This window comes from Diabrotica virgifera, chromosome 1 (assembly GCF_917563875.1).
Source record: "Diabrotica virgifera virgifera chromosome 1, PGI_DIABVI_V3a".
NCBI classification, from domain to species: Eukaryota; Metazoa; Arthropoda; class Insecta; order Coleoptera; family Chrysomelidae; genus Diabrotica; species Diabrotica virgifera.
In genome coordinates, this window is record NC_065443.1 from 116,593,130 (window position 1) to 116,614,664 (window position 21,535).

At 34.1% G+C, this 21,535-nt stretch overlaps 1 protein-coding gene across 1 annotated transcript; it reads left to right on the forward strand.

Moving 5' to 3' along the window:
• The first annotated feature begins 212 nt into the window (after positions 1–212).
• On the forward strand, positions 213–20,248 carry LOC126890599 (acetyl-CoA acetyltransferase, mitochondrial). The gene is made up of 4 exons (XM_050659673.1): positions 213–364; positions 729–861; positions 921–1,179; positions 19,187–20,248. Exons 2-4 carry the CDS (start codon positions 838–840, stop codon positions 20,137–20,139), a joined length of 1,236 nt encoding a protein of 411 aa, XP_050515630.1. The 5' UTR covers positions 213–364; positions 729–837; the 3' UTR covers positions 20,140–20,248.
• Positions 20,249–21,535: the final 1,287 nt, after the last annotated feature.

The window sequence follows — 21,535 nt, forward strand, 5'->3', positions numbered from 1 at the left end:
CATTTGTTTCGAGCTTCTGTCATGTGTCACATAATATTAATATATCTACGTCATACGTTATTGGTATATTACAATGATACAAACCAAAGACGTATGACGTAGATATATTAATATTATGTGACACATGACAGAAGCTCGAAACAAATGACAATCGATGAAAAGCCCTATTGACCATCTATTGACAAATAAAAAAAATTGACAGATGACGCAATCATTCGCAACAAAATTTTCTTTTCATCGAAAAAACATCACTGAGTAATTAAAATTACAATGGGCATCTGAATTACAATTATTATTATGTACTTTAATTAAAGATCATTATATTTTTTTTCGAATTGCCTCTTCTGTTTAAAAACATAGAACAGTTAAGTTTAAAACATAGAACATAGAGCTGAGTGACTTCAGAGCGGGAAATTTTAAATCCAAAATGTTTATTTGAATTTGAAAAAAATCTCACTGTATTAATCACATTTTTCTTTAGAATAATGTCTAATGCAAGTAAATACGAAACTTTATACAATATTTAACAATATACACTAGTTAATAGTTTGCAAATATTTCTGTTTACTCACTACACCGAACACTAACCTCAATTTTTCAAATGCGCTATTTTAGTTTTATTTTAAATTTATTTTAGCGTTAGTTTAAACATTTTATTGTAAAATAAGTGTTGCAGTTATTTAAAATCGTATGTTTATAATTTTTTCATATTAGTTGAACAATTGTAGGGTCAAAGTTTAATCCAAAGTGGTGGGGAAGGAGAATACTTTATCACTTATTTGTTCTGGAAATATTTTGAGAATTGTCGTTCACTTATTTTAGAAGATAGGCTTAAAAATGATCATGTCAAAGCCAACTAAGGTAAAAATTTCGTTCATTAAATTACAATGAAAACCTCCAATCTCTTGTTTTTCTTGTAGGTTATTCAAATGAGCAGAAGATTCTACAGCTCTGGCTCTAAAAACGATATTGTTATTATTTCTGCAGTTCGAACTCCAATGGGTACGTTTCTGGGACCCTTAGCACCTTTATCAGCTCCCAGATTGGGAGCAGTTGCCATACAAGCAGCTGTTGAACGAGCTGGAATTCCCAAAGAAGAAGTCAAAGAAGTCTTCATGGGCCATGTTTGTCAAGGAGGCGCTGGACAGGCCCCAGCCAGACAGGCTACAGTTTTTGCAGGTATGTTCTTCTTCTTAAATAAGGCGAGACATGTTAGTATATCGATGGCTTAGTGTGAAAACCTTGTATCTCATTAAATTACAATTTTACAGGAGAGCAAAAGACTGATTTTCTGCATAATATAATCTAAAAAAAAAACTACTGTTCCTGTTACGCATTTTAATTTGAGCTCATTGAGACAAATATCTGATCTTGGCCCAGAGCTGAAAGTGTTAAATGTTGCTATTAAATTGAAAATACAAATATTAACTATGAAAAACACGTAAATATCCTTGCAGTATATAGAGCCTTTGTCCAAGTAACTATGATAACCTCGTATATCTTGATATACGTGTTTTTCATGTAAAATGAGGTTGTGTTTATGATTATTTACGAGGTTTTCATTTTTCATAGCTTATTGCACACCTCCAAATACTAGGCTGATACAGATCTTTTGATTTAAGGTTCACAAAATGTTTCTATATGCCGGACTACCTTTTGTTGTTCACAAAAAAACATTTCTCCAAGTCAAATTTCTTAAACAAACACTCCAAATTAAGTACCTACCAAATTCTTAGTTATAAATATACGTGGTATTCACACTAAATCAAGAGAGCATTTGATATACGTGGTTTCTTTTTCGGCTGTAGAAAATAGTCTGGTGTATTTGGATTTTTTTCTAACAGTTGTAAATCCTGAGATACAAGGTTTTCAAACTAAAACCACCAAAATGTCATTTTCGAAAAAAAAAAAAATGAGATACGAGATTTTCACACTAAGCCATCGATATGGCACTTGGTCGTAACTCATTTGTACCATACCTTGTTTTTTCCTTAAACTCTAATAAGTTCTGTGGCCACAACGAAGGTCAACAATTTTCTTATAGGTAGTTTTAGGATCTCTTCTGGTTCAAACCATAGTTGACCAGTGAGTTCCTGCCAGAGGCGTGCGGTCCATGGAAGCGGGGGAAGCACCGCTTCCCTATACCTACTTTGATAAAAGAAAATATATCTATTATTAATTAATACCTATTTAATAACAACATTTTTTCCCTAATCCAAGTAATCTACATATTACCTACGCATACGCATTGAAAAATATTAAAAATTAATTGCGTACGAACGAAATCAATATGCACACAATTCAACTACATATTCGGTCCACTCCTGACAGAAGCGCATCTCAAAATCGCCGCTTGTCAAGCAGTTGTCCGGTGTAAAAATTGGTCAGGATTCAATGACCACAACCCATTAGTCGCGCGAATTTTGGTACTCTGGAAGCGCTCGTCCTAGCGCCTTCCGACTGTTACTGCTGCAGCGGTGGTTAGGTACATACGTACATGTACATTCGCTTAAAGAATATGTATTTCGATTTAAATTTTTTGTAGATATTGTTCCTTTTACTGATCTTTTATTTGACATTTTACAGATGAAGTCAAATGACATTGCATTTTGTATAAGACAAATTGATGACTTTATTAACCTTTAACTACCCGCGCATCAAGTTATAAGATAACTACATGCGTGGCGTACTTTGTATGCCACAAGAAAATACACTTAAAAACAGCGGATTTGTTTATTTTTTTTGAAAAAATACACTTAGTTGTTTGTTATAAACCTTATTCGGCATCAGTGAATACTTGCGAGTTCCTTTTCAGTAAGCCAATTGGGATTTATAACTGGAATCATGGAATAACTGGATTCCATGATAAATAAAATTACTAATAAAAAATTTTTTTAAATGTAATTTTTTACAGGAGAAAAGGTATTGTTTACAAAGAAAAATATATTTTTTGCCATAATGACTAAAAAACAATTAAAATATGTACTTATATTACAACTTATAGTAATATAATCCTGGGGTATATTGTCCACCACTGGAAACAACAAATAATAAAATGTAAATTACGATCTTTCCAGAACGCCGATTATAACGAAACTAAAACCAAATTGTAAAGCACATTCCAGTGATAGAAAAAATTAGAAAAATAAGCAAGGTCAAAAATTAAATTTTTAAATATATTTCCAGTAGAATTCTTATATCTGGCGTACAAAGTACGCCCGCGTGTGTAGTTAAAGGTTAATACGATAATTAAAAAACGAGAGCAGTTTAAAAATATTTGGGATAAAAATGAAAATATGGGGTTTGAACATGAAAGAAAAATAATGAAGATTGATAATGTCGGCAACAGAGAGACCTTTTGATAATATTCTATAACAAATGAATTCTAACTTTCAAAATTTTAACGATTTAAAATTTGTAGAATTATATATAATCTTAATTTTTCCAATTATAATTCATCAAAATTTCCCACAGAGGAATTTACTTCACTACGATTAAATAATGAAAATCTTTTGATATCCCAGCTTTGCATTCTCAGTTAAGTGTCGTTTATGAAACAACTGACATTAGTGATAAAGAAATACCCAGAAATCTGGGTAACTACTGGTTGAAACAAGTCACTGTGTGAAGTGGTCAAGTTGTGTGAAGTAGTAGGTACTAACTATCCCAGCCACAACTGCATCAGTTGAACGAAGTTTTTCATTATTAAAATGCATTAAAAGTTTCAAATTAAGAGTTTAAAAGAAATTCAACAAGCGAAATTTAGCCCTATTATCCATTGAAAAAGACTGCATTCAACAATTATCAGAAGTTGATAGGAGAATAGACCTCAAGTATAAATAAGTGTCATATTGTTGAAAGTTGTGTGTTGTGGAAAATGCCTCGGAATATATTTTTTTTTAAATAGAACTCTTCTTTAGGAAACAAAGCCCGGCGCTAGGACTCAAGGCACGAGCTAGCAATATAGATCAATGATAGGTCACTAGTCACTAGAAATAGCGGGAACAGAGTGCCTCACGCATTGATCGGGGTAGGATTTAGTGTGTAAGTCCTTGTACCCAGGACGTCTGACATAAGCACTTTGCTGATAGAGAGCCCCTATAGCGCATCAGAGTGTTATCAGGTGGGAAGTGGCTCGACCCTCGACCCTTAAGAAAATATTTGTATATCCTTATTGAATCGCTTCCCCTTCCGAAAAAGTCACCGCACGCCCCTGGTTCCTGCCTTACATCATGTAGAATTTGCAATGGCATGCCATAGTATGTGTATGGCAGTCTCTTGTTCCTTACACATTTTCTGCATCATGGTTCATTCACCTTACCAAGATTTTATAGGTGGTTTCTTAAACAACAATTTCCAGTCATCATTTCAGTGACAGTTTTGATCTCTCATTTATTAAGGTTCATCAAATTGTTCGAGAGTTTTTTATCAATATTCTTGATTATTTTATTAGTCTGGATTTGCCCTTGAGTGGCTCTCCAGTTCTCTTGATGATTTCTTATCAGCCATTCCTGACCTTGTTTTTCGTAGCATCATTAGTAATGCCACAGAAAGGTTCTGTCCTTCAAAAGTTTCTCTCGAGCCTTGTTTTGCCAACATAGCTGCTTGTTCATTCCCATGCACCCCTTCATGACCATATAATATCAAAGGAAATAGTCCATCATGATGACTGTGTAATACATAATTTGGTAAATATGTCTAAATTTTTGTGATTCATGAGGATATACCTCATAATATTTTACTATATCTGTCCTTTCTTATATACAGTACGTCTAATTTACTTACCGTTGCACGTCATTATCTACGTTAGAGATCTAAGTTGACATTGTTGCCCAATTATAAAAAATTCTTGAATTCATTTTAAATCAAATACATCACATAATTTTTGCGGAAGTGGATTATACAGCAAAACAAATTAATATTCAATGTAAATAAATAAAAACTTTAGAAATAGAAAACAACAATTAAGTTATAATCTTACATTAAAGTACATAATAAAAACAGTAAATATAATGAAACAAATACTTATAGTAAAGAATATAAACAAATATGAAGTGTCATTACCGCAACTGTCAAATAAATGTTACCAATTTATGCCAAAATATCACCTTCGTTCGATTATAGTTACAGTGTATTCCGAACAAATGTGCTTCATAAAAACGCCTTATAATCCATTTATACAAATTAAATGAAACATATTATTGTGTGTTTCTTTAAGTTAACATTAATAGAAATCTTTAAATATTATTTCTACGCGTATATAATAAAATATGTCTAGTGGCTGTAATGCCAGTGTACTCGGCAAAGTGATTCTAAAAAAGAACACACCTGCCGCCTAAATATTTCGTGTTGGTATCATGTGACGTCACGGGCTATGACGCGGATGACGTGCAACGGTAAGTAAATTAGATGGAGTATATATATATATATATATATATATATATATATATATATATATATATATTGTTATATTTCTATTTGATATGAAAATTAAATTTTGATAATTATAAACAAAATTCAATTTAATATAAAATATTTTCAATTTTCTCAACCACGGGCATATAAATTTAGAACAACCTGTATACAACAAATTGTTATATTTAATTTTAAGAAGTGATTAAACGGAACACGGGACAATGCGCTTAGAAAAAAAAAACAAAGTGAAATCGATAATAGGTCATTATCGTTGTTCGCGGAAGGTTCGATCATTAGCCGATGCTAAATAAGACTTAGTGGAAATAGAGAATAGGTCATTAAAATTTTGTAATTAGTAGAAAGTAATTTTAGAATGGGAATTAACTATTTTTCTTTTGAAATCCATTAAGCATATTTAGAAAGATTAAAAATTGGTTTTGAGGAATACTGCGAATGAGAGTTGGTGGTCGAAGTTTGATTTGTGAATCTGGAAGGGATATTTAGAAAGTAGGGGAATGAATGACAAATAGAGATCAGAATGTTTTGAGCTGTCGAGAAGTGAAGTCGAGTAGTAGACGGTAGTGTACGGAGAGTGAGAAAGCCGGTATAGTTCCGTGAGTGTGGAGTATCTATCGTGGAACGAGAAGTAGGCCAGGTCGAGAGTAAAAGAACCTCCTTGAGCCAAGAGTGTCCCGGTAGCTGATAGCAGTTTCGAGAAAGGTAGAACACAGCATCACGACAGACGCAGGAACGAGAGCTATTCGAGCTAGTTTTTCAAAGGAGAACATTACTGGAAGCCAGGACGAGGTTTGATCGCAGCCAAGGATAGCAGGAAACGGGTCTTGTGTGAGGACATTTTCAGTTCACCAGGAAAAGGTCAGTCTCATTTGTTTGGACATGAATGTATGGGTTTTTCGTATTAAATTCCACATAAAAAATTGAATAACATAATCAATAATATCAGAAAAGCTTCATCAAACTTAAATAGAGTTGTTCCTAATAACTCCTAATAGTTAAATGTTAATAAAAACTTTCAATTGAAAACCAAAAGGAAATAAGATTCCCATTTGTAAATGTTATGTTTAAGAATAATAAGAAATAGCAAATATTAAGCATTGATTGCCTTTTAAATAAAATAAAAAATATTTTGATTATAATTGTAACCCATATGTGTATTTTTTTTACTCTTTTCTTTTCTATCCCGATTAGGAACCATTAAGAAATATTTAGAAGCCACGGAAGTAAGTAATTAATTTATAATTCGCCCTGAGATTGAAAACATATTGATATGTGATCTGGTTAATTAATTGGATTAGTATTAATACATTGATTAAATTAAGTAACATAAAAGAATATTATCTCATATCAATAATCAAGATCACATCAACTGTCGTCCAACGTGGAAAGCATTGTAAAGTATTTCTAGTGGCAAATTTGAAGGATAGAAAGAGTAAAGCCGGTATTTGAAAATTTATATGCCTGTGGTAAAAAGTGAGATACTTACATTTGATAACATAAAATTTTAGATCTCTTTAGGTACAAATTTTACATAACTGATTTAATATTTTATTTTTACGATATTTACATTTGATATATTTATTGACAATTTATAATATTTGGGTGAGAAAAAGTCGTCTTGGTAACATACTAGTAAAATTTCATATTTGGCGGGGACAGTACTTCTTGAAAACAAATGTCTGTGACAAGAAGCCAAAGCAAAGACAACAAAAAACAAAAAGAACATTCAAATCAAGAGAATAATTCAGACCAAGAAGATATTTTAGACAAGACAATCATGGCATCAGAACAGCAAGAATTATCAGGAATAGATAAATTATTACAAATGATGCAACTCCAGTCACAAAGAATGGAACAGAAAATGGATGAAACACAACAAAAACTGGATGACAATCAAAGAGAAACAAAACAAACAATGGAGAAAAATCAGGAAGAAACATCAAAGAAAATGGATAAAGTGGATCAAAAAATGGAGGAAACACAACGAAAAATGGATGAAACACAACAAAAATTGGATCAAAAAATGGATGAAACAAAAAGAATAATGCAAGAAAATCAGAAGGAAACAAAACAAGCCATAGAAGAGAACAACAAGAAAATGGAGGAACGCATAGAAAAGTATTGTAACGTGACTAGTGTAATTACTTCTAATTACAATAAAACTAGCGGTTCGTAATTTATATACGACTTTATTTATATAAGTTACAGACGAATTTATCTTATACACTTTAGCTTAAGACTAAACTCTATTCACAAAAATTATGCCTTATATATCCTAGTCGTTATTCTCGATTATTCCGGGCTAAGCCAGCTCTCCGACTATCGTGTGACCTTCCAACAACCGCGCATCGGTTCCACGTATAGCGTGCTTCGATCTAGACTTTTCTCGGCTTACGCCTTGCGGCTGGTGACTCATTGTTTTGCTACATTGCTCCCCTCTTAAGATCTGAGCGTCCCGATCAGCAACTCTAGATGAAGGCCCAGGATGGCGGAATCTACACGACTCTCCAGCTTTGCATACACCCTTCAAGAAGAAATAGCAGTCTACTGTCTTTGAAGGGTATGACATCTTCGGGTTCATGCAACACACAGTAATTCGTACGCCAGTTTCTCTGAAGATCACTTCAAGCATGCTTCTCACAATCTTCCAATCCAGATTTTCTACTGCATGGCCTATTTTTGGTATAGCCAAATCTTTGATGTCATAATTACACACGATTTTCTTCAAATTAGTTAGAGCACGCCATATGTTCTCGTAACTTGGCGTGTCCGTATAAGACTTCCTGGTCACTATATACAGCAAAGATCGAGGACCATCTTCCAATCGCAATACTCTTCCAATTTTAGGTTGTTGATTCCTTAACTCGTCCAGGCGGCCGAACTTTCTATTGAATACTGACGAGATTCCTTTAGTCATCTCGAGGTCTTGGGCAACACAGTGGGCTAGAGAGACGTTTTCTGGAACACCAAACAGATCTTGCTGAACTTCTGTGGTCACGCCGAATCTAGCACTCTTTCTTTCTGCGTAATTTGACATAAATTCCTTAAAACTTGGCTGTGGTGCATCTTTCATCTCCTGTTGGAGGACTCGGGCTTCCTCTGTTTCATTTGAGCCAGCATATGGTGCAAGACGATTTATGTGAATAACTTTTGGTTTACCGTTTGGTAACTTCTTAATTCTGTATATTACGTCATTTATTTTCTTCTTAACTTCATACGGACCTTCCCATTGTCTTTGCAGTTTAGGACACAGGCCTCGACGACGTTGTGGATTATAAAGCCAGACAAGATCACCTACTTCGAAGCTTCCATTCTTGCAGCGAGAATCATATTGATCTTTCATTCTGTCACTGGCTATCTGGATGTGTTGTCGGGCATGTTCATGAATGTTGTTCATTCGTAACTTCAGGCGGTCTACGTATTCTTCGCCTGCAACATATTCCTCGGAAGGTCTGCAGCCAAACTCTAGGTCGCAGGGCAACCGAACTTCACGACCCAACATCAGGCAGGTTGGTGTTTGACCTGTAGTTTCATTCACGGCCGAGCGGTAGGCCATCAGGAATAAATGAATGTGTTGGTCCCAATCTCGCTGATGTTCAGATACAACTTTGGACAAGTGTTTACCCATCGTTCGGTTCATCCTCTCGACCATCCCATCTGATTGAGGATGCAGGGGTGTTGTTCTGGTCTTATTGACACCAATCAATTTACAAACGTTTTGGAAAAGAGCTGACTCAAAGTTTCGCCCTTGGTCGGAGTGGATCTCCAAGGGAACACCAAATCGGCTGAAGAATTCTTTAACAAGTACCTCTGCAACGGTAGCAGCTTCTTGATTTGGTAATGCATAGGCCTCGGTCCATTTCGTAAAATAATCCATGGCTACCAGGATGTATTTATTTCCAGCATCAGTTTCTGGAAATGGACCTGCAATGTCGATTGCTACTCTTTCCATAGGACTGCCAACATTGTACTGTCTCATGGGTGCTCTCTTTTTACCAACTGGACCATTACCGGATGCACACAGTTCACATTTCTGGCACCATCTTCTTACATCATCTTTACAGTTCACCCAATAGAACCGTTCTCGAACCTTTTGCAGAGTCTTCGTAATACCAAAGTGTCCACCTGATGTACCGTCATGCAACTGACGCAATACTTCTGACACTTTACTTTTAGGTACAATCAACTGAAGCTTAGATTCTGTACCATCATCGTTCTCAAAGGTTCTGTACAGAAGATCATCTTTTAGTATCAGGCAATTCCATTGGCTCCAGTAGGCCTTGACTTCCGGACTACATGCACTAATGTTTTGCCAACTAGGTCTCTCACCTCGACGCATCCAATCCAATACTCTTTTTATACATGGATCGTCTTCTTGGGCTTCTTGTAACTGTTGTGGCTGCCATTGCTCATTAACGACGGTAGTTCGTCTCACAGGACAAAGCTGTTCATCTACTTTAAGCCGGTGATTACAACTTTCACTGCATGGCCGTATCGAGGAAGCATCTGTATTTGAACCAACTCTTCCAGCCCTCTTCATGCGTCTCTTCGGCATCGTGTCACGAATTACCCTCCGTACCATTTCCACCAAACGTTCATCTTTTCTCTTATCGCCTTTTTCCACGGTTATTACTCGATTGTTTCGTGAAGCTTGGCTAGCTGCTTCGTGTTCCAAGGCAATAGCAAGTGCTTCATCTAAAACTTTCGGCCTTGCTAGTCGTAAAGCTTTCTGTAGTTCATTATCTTTCAGCCCATTGACGAAGGTATCTACTGCAATTTCTTCTAAAACGCTGTCTGGCACCTCTGGATAAGCCAACCGCACCACACGAGCCACATCCGCTTCAAATTCTTGCAGATTCTCGCTTGCTCGTTGACTTCTACTTCGCAGTTGTGCTTTGTATACTTGTTGTAGATGGGCATCTCCATAGCGTTTTTCTAGACGAGTGAACAAGGTCTGGTAACAATTTTCTTGACCCTTAGGAATTGATCTTAATATATCTGCAGCATCACCTCGCAAAGCAGCAGTCAAGGAAACAGCCTTTTCCTGTTCGGTCCAATGATTGGCGGTCGCAATAGCTTCAAATTGTCTAAGATATATGGACCAAGAGGACTTTCCATCGAATGGTGGTAATTTGAATCTCATATTATGCGACGTTTCGTCTCTCGGTAGTTCATCTTTCACTACCGGATCTAACGCTGCTGCATTAACTGATGGTTGTACTTTTGTATCAGTTATCATGCTCTCTAGTTGTTTGATCTTTTCTTCTACGGTCTCTACACTTTTCTGCATCTTATCGAATGTTCTAGAAACTTCTTCAAATTTCTCGTCATTCTGTCTACAAACGTCTTTAATTACTTGAGAAACACTTTCAAATTTCTCGTCGCTTTTTCTAGAAGTTTCATCGATCTTTTGAGAAACACTTTCAAATTTCTCGTTGTTCTGTCTACTAACTTCTTCAAGTTTCTCGTCGCTTCTTCTAGAAGTTTCATCGATCTTTTGAGAAACACTTTCAAATTTCTCGTTGTTCTGTCTACTAACTTCTTCAAGTTTCTCGTCGCTTCTTCTAGAAGTTTCATCGATCTTTTGAGAAACACTTTCAAATTTCTCGTTGTTCTGTCTACTAACTTCTTCAAGTTTCTCGTCGCTTCTTCTAGAAGTTTCATCGATCGTTTCAGAAACAGTTTTTAATTTCGATAAGATTACTTGTTCTGCTGACTGGAAGTGGAACGTCTTTGGGTCTTCTCCGTTCTTCGTGAGGACATCCTCGAGTCGTGCTTGTAGGACTATCTTGAGCCCACTGCTGTCCAGATCCCGTTCCTCTAGCTGTTCACGGAGCTGTTTTACTGTAAGTTCTTGTAGCAACATCTTTGGTCGGCACACACGTACTTTCCAAAATGTCTTTTAACAGTCTTTCCGAATACCGAACAATCAACGCACTTTAACTATTCCCGACGAATAAAGTCCAAAAGTCTTTTAAAGTCTTTCCGAATACCGAACAATTAACGCACTCCGGTTATTCCCGACGAATAAAGTTCAAAAGTCTTTTAAAGTCTCTCTGTAATTCACTTATTTATATCGCACTAAGTTAACCGAACACCGACACCAACTGTAACGTGACTAGTGTAATTACTTCTAATTACAATAAAACTAGCGGTTCGTAATTTATATACGACTTTATTTATATAAGTTACAGACGAATTTATCTTATACACTTTAGCTTAAGACTAAACTCTATTCACAAAAATTATGCCTTATATATCCTAGTCGTTATTCTCGATTATTCCGGGCTAAGCCAGCTCTCCGACTATCGTGTGACCTTCCAACAACCGCGCATCGGTTCCACGTATAGCGTGCTTCGATCTAGACTTTTCTCGGCTTACGCCTTGCGGCTGGTGACTCATTGTTTTGCTACAGTATGAAATGAAAATTCAAGATAAAATAAAGGAGTTAACGAATGGCCAGAAAAAGGAACTAGAAAATTTGGAAAATAAGTTGGAAAATGCTATTCAAGTAGACAGAGAAGAAGTGGAAAAAAGAATCACAGAAATAGAAAAACAAGTCACCGAAAACCGGACGCAACAAAATGTCGGAGAAAGAAGAGAAATGGTTATACATAGCACAGATGACGTGAAGATAAGGTTTGGCGGGGATGTAAGAAGATTACACCCAGTGCCGTTCATAAATAGCCTGAAAAAGAAAATACAACACATCGGAAATTTCGATACAGCAAAAGAAACTATCAGAAACCATCTCAAATATGAAGCAAGCCTATGGTTCGATAGTAAAGAAGAAGAATTCGGCAATTGGCAACAATTTGAACAAAAATTTTTGAATTATTTCTGGGGAAAGGTCCAACAATTGGAAATTAACAAGGAATTGCAAAATGGGAAATACAATGATAGGATGGGTGTATCAGAAAGGACATATGCTTTGCAAATTTACAATAATGCAAAACATTTACAATATAATTACTCATCGGAACAATTAGTCGAACTGATTGCAAGACATTTCGAGGAAACGCTGGAAGACCATATCACATTGCAAAATTACAAAGACATAGATAGTTTATGCCAATTCCTACAAATAAGAGAATCACGTCTAAGAGAAAGAAAATCAAGAAGGTCGCGAGAAGATTACAGGCCCCGAGAAACACAAGATTACAGAGATAGAAATCAAAATAGGAGGGACTATACAAGACGAGATTTTAATCACAGAAGGGAAAACGAAAATAGAGACAACGGAAGAGGAAATTATGAACAAAGAAATAGGCAATGGAATGAGGACAGAAATCGAGAATACCAGAATAGAAACACCACACGCTCAAATCAAGAAAACAGAAATAATGGTAGACAAAATGAACAGGTATATCGAGAAAACCGAAACAGATCCGACAGACAAAGAGAAAATAGAAGAGAAGTAAATAATACCCAGACAGATGAATATGACGGAGAGAGACATTATGACGAAAATATAAACAACGATGAGCAACCGGCGTCTTTTCACGACGGCGCTCACTAAAAACCAAAAAGCAAACAGGAATCTTTTGTCACCCCAAGGAGTTTATTAAATTGGCAGGAAACAACGAAAAGAAAAATGGAATTAATTTAAAATTTGTGGATGGATTTATCAACGAGAAACCAATTAAAATTATGATAGACACTGGATCTGAAATAACATTGGTCAACAGAAAACTAATAGAAGAAGTTAACTTAACAAATTTAATTTATAAAATACCTAGGGTAAATTTAGTGGGCGCAAACAAACGGACATTGGCAACTATAAATGAAGGCATACGAGTAATGGTACGACTGGGCAAGAATATGTATGCACTACAATGTGTAATAATGCCAAACATGTCACATGACATGATAGTAGGAGTGGACGAATTGGCAGAAAAACATGTAGTGATAGATTTTAAAAATAATACGATGAATATAACAGAAGAAAAAGAAGAAAAACAGGACAAGGAACAGGAGAAACAAAATACGGACGAATCAGGTAAAGAACAAACAGTGGAAATGAATTTGGCAACGAAGCAAGGACAAAGAAGAAAAGGGAGAAAAAGTCAGAAAAAGACAAAAGAAAATGAAACCTGTGGCTCCTCAAAAGAAGAGTTGAGCCCAGAAGAAGAAAAATTGAGAGTATCAAAAGCAAAAGAAAACTGGGATTCCTCAAAAGAAGAGATGACCTCAGGAGAAGAAGAAATAAAGCTAACAAATGAAAGCGAAAAAGATATGATCGAAACAGTGGCATTTGAAGAGGAGGCATATGAAAACGAGGATGCAGAATACACGGTAAAAGTATGTGAAAAATCTGAGGAAAAAGACAGAAGATTGATATGGGAAAAAGGGAAAAACAACATAATAGCCGACACTCTAACACAGGATGAGGACACTGAAAATAAGGAAACAATTACTCTACAGGTGGGACTAATTAGAGTAATACAAGAAGAAGGGGTATAAGACGTAGATTAAAGTAAGGAAATATACAGGGAGTTGATTTTGCCTCGAGAAAATTTATTTAAAAAAAGCAGATAAATTTTATCGAATACAAGGCGGGGATTTGTTATATTTCTATTTGATATGAAAATTAAATTTTGATAATTATAAACAAAATTCAATTTAATATAAAATATTTTCAATTTTCTCAACCACGGGCATATAAATTTAGAACAACCTGTATACAACAAATTGTTATATTTAATTTTAAGAAGTGATTAAACGGAACACGGGACAATGCGCTTAGAAAAAAAAAAACAAAGTGAAATCGATAATAGGTCATTATCGTTGTTCGCGGAAGGTTCGATCATTAGCCGATGCTAAATAAGACTTAGTGGAAATAGAGAATAGGTCATTAAAATTTTGTAATTAGTAGAAAGTAATTTTAGAATGGGAATTAACTATTTTTCTTTTGAAATCCATTAAGCATATTTAGAAAGATTAAAAATTGGTTTTGAGGAATACTGCGAATGAGAGTTGGTGGTCGAAGTTTGATTTGTGAATCTGGAAGGGATATTTAGAAAGTAGGGGAATGAATGACAAATAGAGATCAGAATGTTTTGAGCTGTCGAGAAGTGAAGTCGAGTAGTAGACGGTAGTGTACGGAGAGTGAGAAAGCCGGTATAGTTCCGTGAGTGTGGAGTATCTATCGTGGAACGAGAAGTAGGCCAGGTCGAGAGTAAAAGAACCTCCTTGAGCCAAGAGTGTCCCGGTAGCTGATAGCAGTTTCGAGAAAGGTAGAACACAGCATCACGACAGACGCAGGAACGAGAGCTATTCGAGCTAGTTTTTCAAAGGAGAACATTACTGGAAGCCAGGACGAGGTTTGATCGCAGCCAAGGATAGCAGGAAACGGGTCTTGTGTGAGGACATTTTCAGTTCACCAGGAAAAGGTCAGTCTCATTTGTTTGGACATGAATGTATGGGTTTTTCGTATTAAATTCCACATAAAAAATTGAATAACATAATCAATAATATCAGAAAAGCTTCATCAAACTTAAATAGAGTTGTTCCTAATAACTCCTAATAGTTAAATGTTAATAAAAACTTTCAATTGAAAACCAAAAGGAAATAAGATTCCCATTTGTAAATGTTATGTTTAAGAATAATAAGAAATAGCAAATATTAAGCATTGATTGCCTTTTAAATAAAATAAAAAATATTTTGATTATAATTGTAACCCATATGTGTATTTTTTTTACTCTTTTCTTTTCTATCCCGATTAGGAACCATTAAGAAATATTTAGAAGCCACGGAAGTAAGTAATTAATTTATAATTCGCCCTGAGATTGAAAACATATTGATATGTGATCTGGTTAATTAATTGGATTAGTATTAATACATTGATTAAATTAAGTAACATAAAAGAATATTATCTCATATCAATAATCAAGATCACATCAATATATATATGAACGTTTTTGCATTACCCTATCTTAGATGAGCTACAAATCCATAGACTCGTCTGAAGATTAATATCTGTGTTCCTCGTAGAACTATAGAAAGAAGGAACTATGAAAAGATCCAGTTGCACTGCATAGTGATTTAACAATCCTTATATTGTTCATTTGCTGGTCCAGAACAGTACCCCATAGAATGGGGATGCATACAGTATGTAAAACGTTTAGCTGGACATAGGGAATATACATTGAAATAATTGTGGCAACTGCGCTCTCTCGATCACAATATGGTTGTTAGCATTAAGGGGCATTAACCTCAAAATTGACAATTCATTTCGGCTGACAGAGATAAATGTCAAAACATGACAATGTAGTAACTAAATATTTTTGGCCTAAGGGAATGGGAAGACTGTCTGTTTAATTTTGAAATTACGTTTTAGACAGACTTGCTTCCAAACTCACTCCTTCTGTTCGTTCTAACAGCTCTATTGTACCAGAAACTCGTACTCAAACAAAAGTCAACTATCACAGGTTAGCACAGTTGCCACAATAGGGCTTTTCATTCAAAGTCATTTGTTTCAAGCTTCTGTTATATGTCGTATAATCCGTGTATATTAATATTATACACAGATTACACAACATATGACAGAAGCTCGAAACAAATGACAATCGATGAAAAGCCCTATTATCTAAATGTATATTCCCTGTCCAGCTAAACGACTTACGTACTGTATACCTACATCATTTAGCAATAATCCATTTCAAATAAAATGTTCTAGAATTTTAACAAGCCTAATTATAGGTACTATAAAAACAGTTAAAATATTCAACATAATTAAGTTTTTATAATTTTTATTTCTACATTATAATAGTTCTAATTATTTGCATTCTATTTATGGAATATAAGGTCATAAGTTGCTTCAATGTGTGTAATTAAAGGGGAAATGTCCAAAGACGAAGGTAACTTTGACAATGTTTTGAGTTTCGTCTAGGCCTAGAGGAAACTGATCTGGGAATTTTCTGATTTACAATTTCATCTAAAACACCACATCTATGTATAAATGTATAGTGTTTTAAGAAATCTGGTATGGCTGACAAATTTTTAAAAAATATTTGTAGTGGAGTCACTGAAGGTGGATATGAGCTATTACCTCCGATTTCGTTCAACCTTCATTGATTTGCATGAAAATTGGTGAGTGGTTAGAGGATATCTCAAGAAACAAAGGTGACACGGTGCCATCTTGCGCTTTTACCCTTGGGGTGGATGCCACCCCTTCTCGGGATGAAAATTATTTTATTATAAATAACCCCAAAATTAGATAGGGGGACAAATTCTAAGCAAAATTTGTTATATAAAGTTATTAAAATAAATCAAAACTTTTTGAGTTATTAAAGATCAAAAATTTTAATTTTTCGTAAGAAAAATGCATGTTCTTAACCGATTTTTCATAGATAACTCAAAAACTATAAGTTTTTACAAAAAAGTTATTATTACCAAAATTAAAGCTAATAAAAAACAAAATAAACTCCTTACTAAAAAAACCTTTTAATATTAACTACAAGTGAGTTATAGGTAATTGGAATGCATATTTTTTTCGGCGAGCACCCAAATCTAAGTATTCAAGCTTAAATTACGGGAAAATGATGCATTTTATAACGTAAACTTATTAAATATTTGTGAAAGTACTTAGAAATATCTATCAAATGAGATACCGAACAAGTTAATAGCGTTAAAATTTATGCTGAAAAATTTTTTCAAACTTGTACCTTTTAAAAATTTTTCCAAAAAATGTTATTGTTTTTTTTAAACTCCGTTAATTTTTAAGATATCAGGTTCACCTAAAAACCGTTTGAAAGGTACCAAAGGCTATTAAAACGCGTTGAATTTAATCTATTAAACTCCTTACTTTTTAAAAATCAAAGATTAAATGGCCACGGTTACATGGTTCTCGCAGCAAAATTTAAGCTTTAAACGTTTCTATCTCGGTTATTTTTCACCCTACAGAAATGGTAAAAAGGCATATTTGATATAGAAAAACTAAAATTTGGTTATTTACCATTTTTTACTTATAGTGAGTATTTTTATAGTTATTATCAGAAGAAAATGAAAATGACTATAGTTTTAAAAATTCTGATTTTTTTAAATTATATCTTTTTTTTCAAAAATATGCATTCTAAACCGGTGAAAATTGTTAAAATCATTACTTATGCTAGTACAAAAATTTTTTGTAAGGATTACTATAATTTTTTGTGGAAATGGCGTATGTTTTATTTTTCACTTTTTCCTAAAAAATTCGAAAGGGCTCTCTTAGTTTCATCATAACTTGCTTAATTTTGATGCTATTAACTTCTTCTGGAGCTCATTTGTTAGGTATTCTGAAGTACTTTGATAAGTGTTTAGCAGGTATATTTTATCAAATGCATCGTTTTCCCATTATTTAAGCTTGAATACTTAGATTTGAGTACTCATCGAAAAAAATATACATTTAATTACCCATAACTCACTTTGAATTAACATTAGTTTAGTACTTTGAGTGAATAGTGTATTCAATTTTTTATTGTCTTCAACTTTAGTAAGAACAACTTTTTTCTAAAAGCTAATAGTTTTTGAGTTATACGTGAAAAACAGCTTTAAAACACGCATATTTTTTACGCAAAAATAAAATTTTTGATCTTTAATAACTCAAAAAGTATTGATTTATGTTATTAACTTAATATAACAAATTTTGCTTAGAATTCGTCCCTCTATCGATTTATGGTATTATTTTTAATAAAATAATTTTCACCCCAGAAAAGGGGTGGCATCCACCCCCAGGGTAAAAGCGCAAGTTGGCATCATGTCACCTTTGTTCCTTGAGGTATCCTCTAACTGCTCACCAATTTTCATGAAAATCGATGGAGGTTCAACGAAATCGGAGGTGAAAACCTTCAGTGACTGCACTATTGGTTTTTTGTTTGTATGTATTTTCTGATGCACATATTTGACGTTTATGTTGTAAATAATTTTTAAGGATCTCATCTCAACTTAAGTGTAAAAGTAGTTTTGCTTGTTCTGACTAGATAGGTATATTGCCCACTGCAGCCATGTCATTTTTAGTCCACTGTAGCCAAAAATTAGAAACTATTGAAAAAATGCTTAGTTTCGGGTTTAATTTGCAATAACTTTTTTTGACCATTTTTAATTTAGAAAGTCTAATTCTCTTATGTTTGGGATAAAGGGCTTAAGTCAGAATTTCACAACAATAATGTTTGGATGCCTTCTGGACCAAAAAAAATCGGCTCTTTTTATTGGTACATACGGTTTAAGTTAAGTCTATAACTGTTGTTCTCGATTTTTTTGGTCCAAAACATCAAAATATTATTGTTGTTTGTTGAAAATTTTCATCTACAATGCGTATATTTTTCACACTATTGAAATAAATAAAATAAAAACAATTTTTTGCTCAAATGTTAACAAAAAACCATGACGAAGTAAAAATTTCGATACCCATGAAATGGTACGCCTTTTCTATCCACCTCCCCCAGATATTGAAGTTAAAAATATAATAATATGCATCAGAATCTGTAACCATTAAAAAAATATTACAAGAATGTCGTCTTCATTGAGTAACCTACAAGATAAATGCGTCAATAGTAGAAGTGGCAAAGATCAAGAAACTATATGGCATAGGTAACAGCTGGCATATACCTACCATAACCAAAAATAGTTATTTTGGTATGGCTTTTGGATAAATCAATTGAAAATGTACCAATACCTGTGTTGAGTTGATTACTAACAATAAGTACCAAATATTATCTCTTGCAATGACTTTTGCACTGAATGTTATAAATTTATAGTATTTTAAACATTTTAGGTCTTCCAAAGTCAACAATATGCACAACTGTCAACAAAGTATGCTCATCTGGCATGAAATCTGTAATGTTTGCAACCCAGAGCTTGCTACTCGGCGACCAAGACGTCATACTAGCTGGGGGAATGGAATCCATGTCGAATGTACCATACTATATGAGACGAGGCCAGACACCATATGGAGGAGTACATCTTGCTGATGGCGTTGTAGCTGATGGTTTATGGGATGTTTACAACAAATTCCATATGGGTAACTGCGCAGAAAACACAGCAAAGAAGCTGAACATCTCCAGGGCAGAACAGGATGAGTATGCTATCAACAGTTACAAGAAAAGTGCCGAAGCATACAAAAACAATGCTTTTGCTTCTGAATTAGTATCAGTTAATGTACCACAAAGGAAAGGACAACCAGATTTGGTGGTTTCAGTAGATGAAGAGTACAAAAGGGTTAACTTTGAAAAGTTTAACAAACTGCCAACGGTTTTCCAAAAGGAAAACGGCACAGTAACAGCTGGAAACGCTTCAACTTTAAACGACGGTGCAGCTGCTTTGATCTTAACCACTGCCGAAAATGCCAAGAGGTTAAACGCTAAACCTCTAGCTCGAGTTGTTGGTTACCAAGACGGTGAATGTGACCCAATCGATTTCCCAATAGCCCCTGCCGTAGCTATTCCAAAATTGCTCGAAAAAACCGGAGTCAGCAAAGACGAGGTTGCCATGTGGGAAATCAATGAAGCGTTCAGCGTTGTTGTCTTAGCTAACCAAAAAATCCTTGGGCTCAATCCAGACAAAGTTAACATCCACGGAGGTGCTGTCAGTTTGGGCCATCCCATCGGTATGTCTGGTGCCAGACTTATCACTCATCTCGTTCACTCTCTCAAGGCTGGAGAGAAAGGAGTCGGTGCTATCTGTAATGGGGGAGGAGGAGCTTCTTCCATGATGATCGAGAAATTGTAAGTGGATCTTGGATCTCAGAACTGAATCTTAGGTTTAAGTGCAAAAATCATATATTTTTTAAGAATTTTAGATGTGCATTTATGAACTGATATTATAATTTTATAAACTATTTTAAATCCTGAATATAGTATATCCCTTAATGCTCTTTTCAAGTACAGTATGCGGCAAAATAAACTGCTGAAATGAATATTGAAATAAACTGAAAAGTCTCAGATACAGAATCCACCATTATAATAAAAATTAAAATGGTAAATAATTATTTAAATCTGAAAACTTTTCTCGTTGGAAATTCTTTCTGGTATACAGGGTGATTGATTAGTGGGGTAAAGCTCAATAGATCCGCTATAGTAATAGATAGCAATAAAAGTTAATAACAAAAATTGTAGCCAACTTTAAGCTTCACATTACAAAATTAGTTAGAATGTTACAGGTTGTTCGATAACACAGTGGCAGACCAAATTTATGTTTTTTTAAATGGAACACCCTATATTTTATTTTATATTCGAAATCCTGTTAACTTCTCCATCACAAAAATATAAAGGTTTGTTATGTTATACAGGGTATTAAACAGGGTTAAAAATAAGCATAACAGCAATGGTTTGTTAATGCCATATTTTTTATTTATTGTTAAAAATTTCATGAATTATTGACATTGCTAATTTTCTTTATATCAAATACAGGGTGAGTCAAAACGCTAGTACATTATTTTCTCAGTAGGTAATGCTAAATGGAACATCCTGTATTTTATATCATGATTGAAAAGTAACATTACCGTACTTTAATTTTTATATAAAATTCCCTATGTCCAAATTTATTAGTTTTCGAGATATTTTCATTTTTCAGAGCAAATTATTTTAGGTGTCTAAATTTATCTAAATTTTAAGTAAGCCATGATTGAATTGACAATTGACGATTACTGATTATCAATCCGGTAATCAATGTAACAATGTAGCAAATAAATACATAAAAATAATTTATTAGTAATACATTTTACAAAAAAAACACAACCACAACATGCAACATTTTCGAAACAATTAAAAACTACTTTTTTATGTAAATGTAACAAATAAAGAAAGAAAATTATTAATAGATTTTATAAAAAAATACACAAACACAAAATACAACATTTTGTGAAAACAATTAAACACTACTTTTGTATGTAAATGTAACAAATAAAGAACGAAAAATAATGTATCAGTAATGCATTTTGCAAAAAAAATGTTTGAAAAAATTAGAAGCTACTTTTAATAAAATATTACCTAAATATTACATAAGGTGTTCAAAATTACCTCCTAACACATTTGTGCACGCCTAAAAACGATCATTAAATGAGCTACTTACTCTACGAAGCATTTGTAAATTAACACATCGAAATACACTTTGTATTCTATTTTTC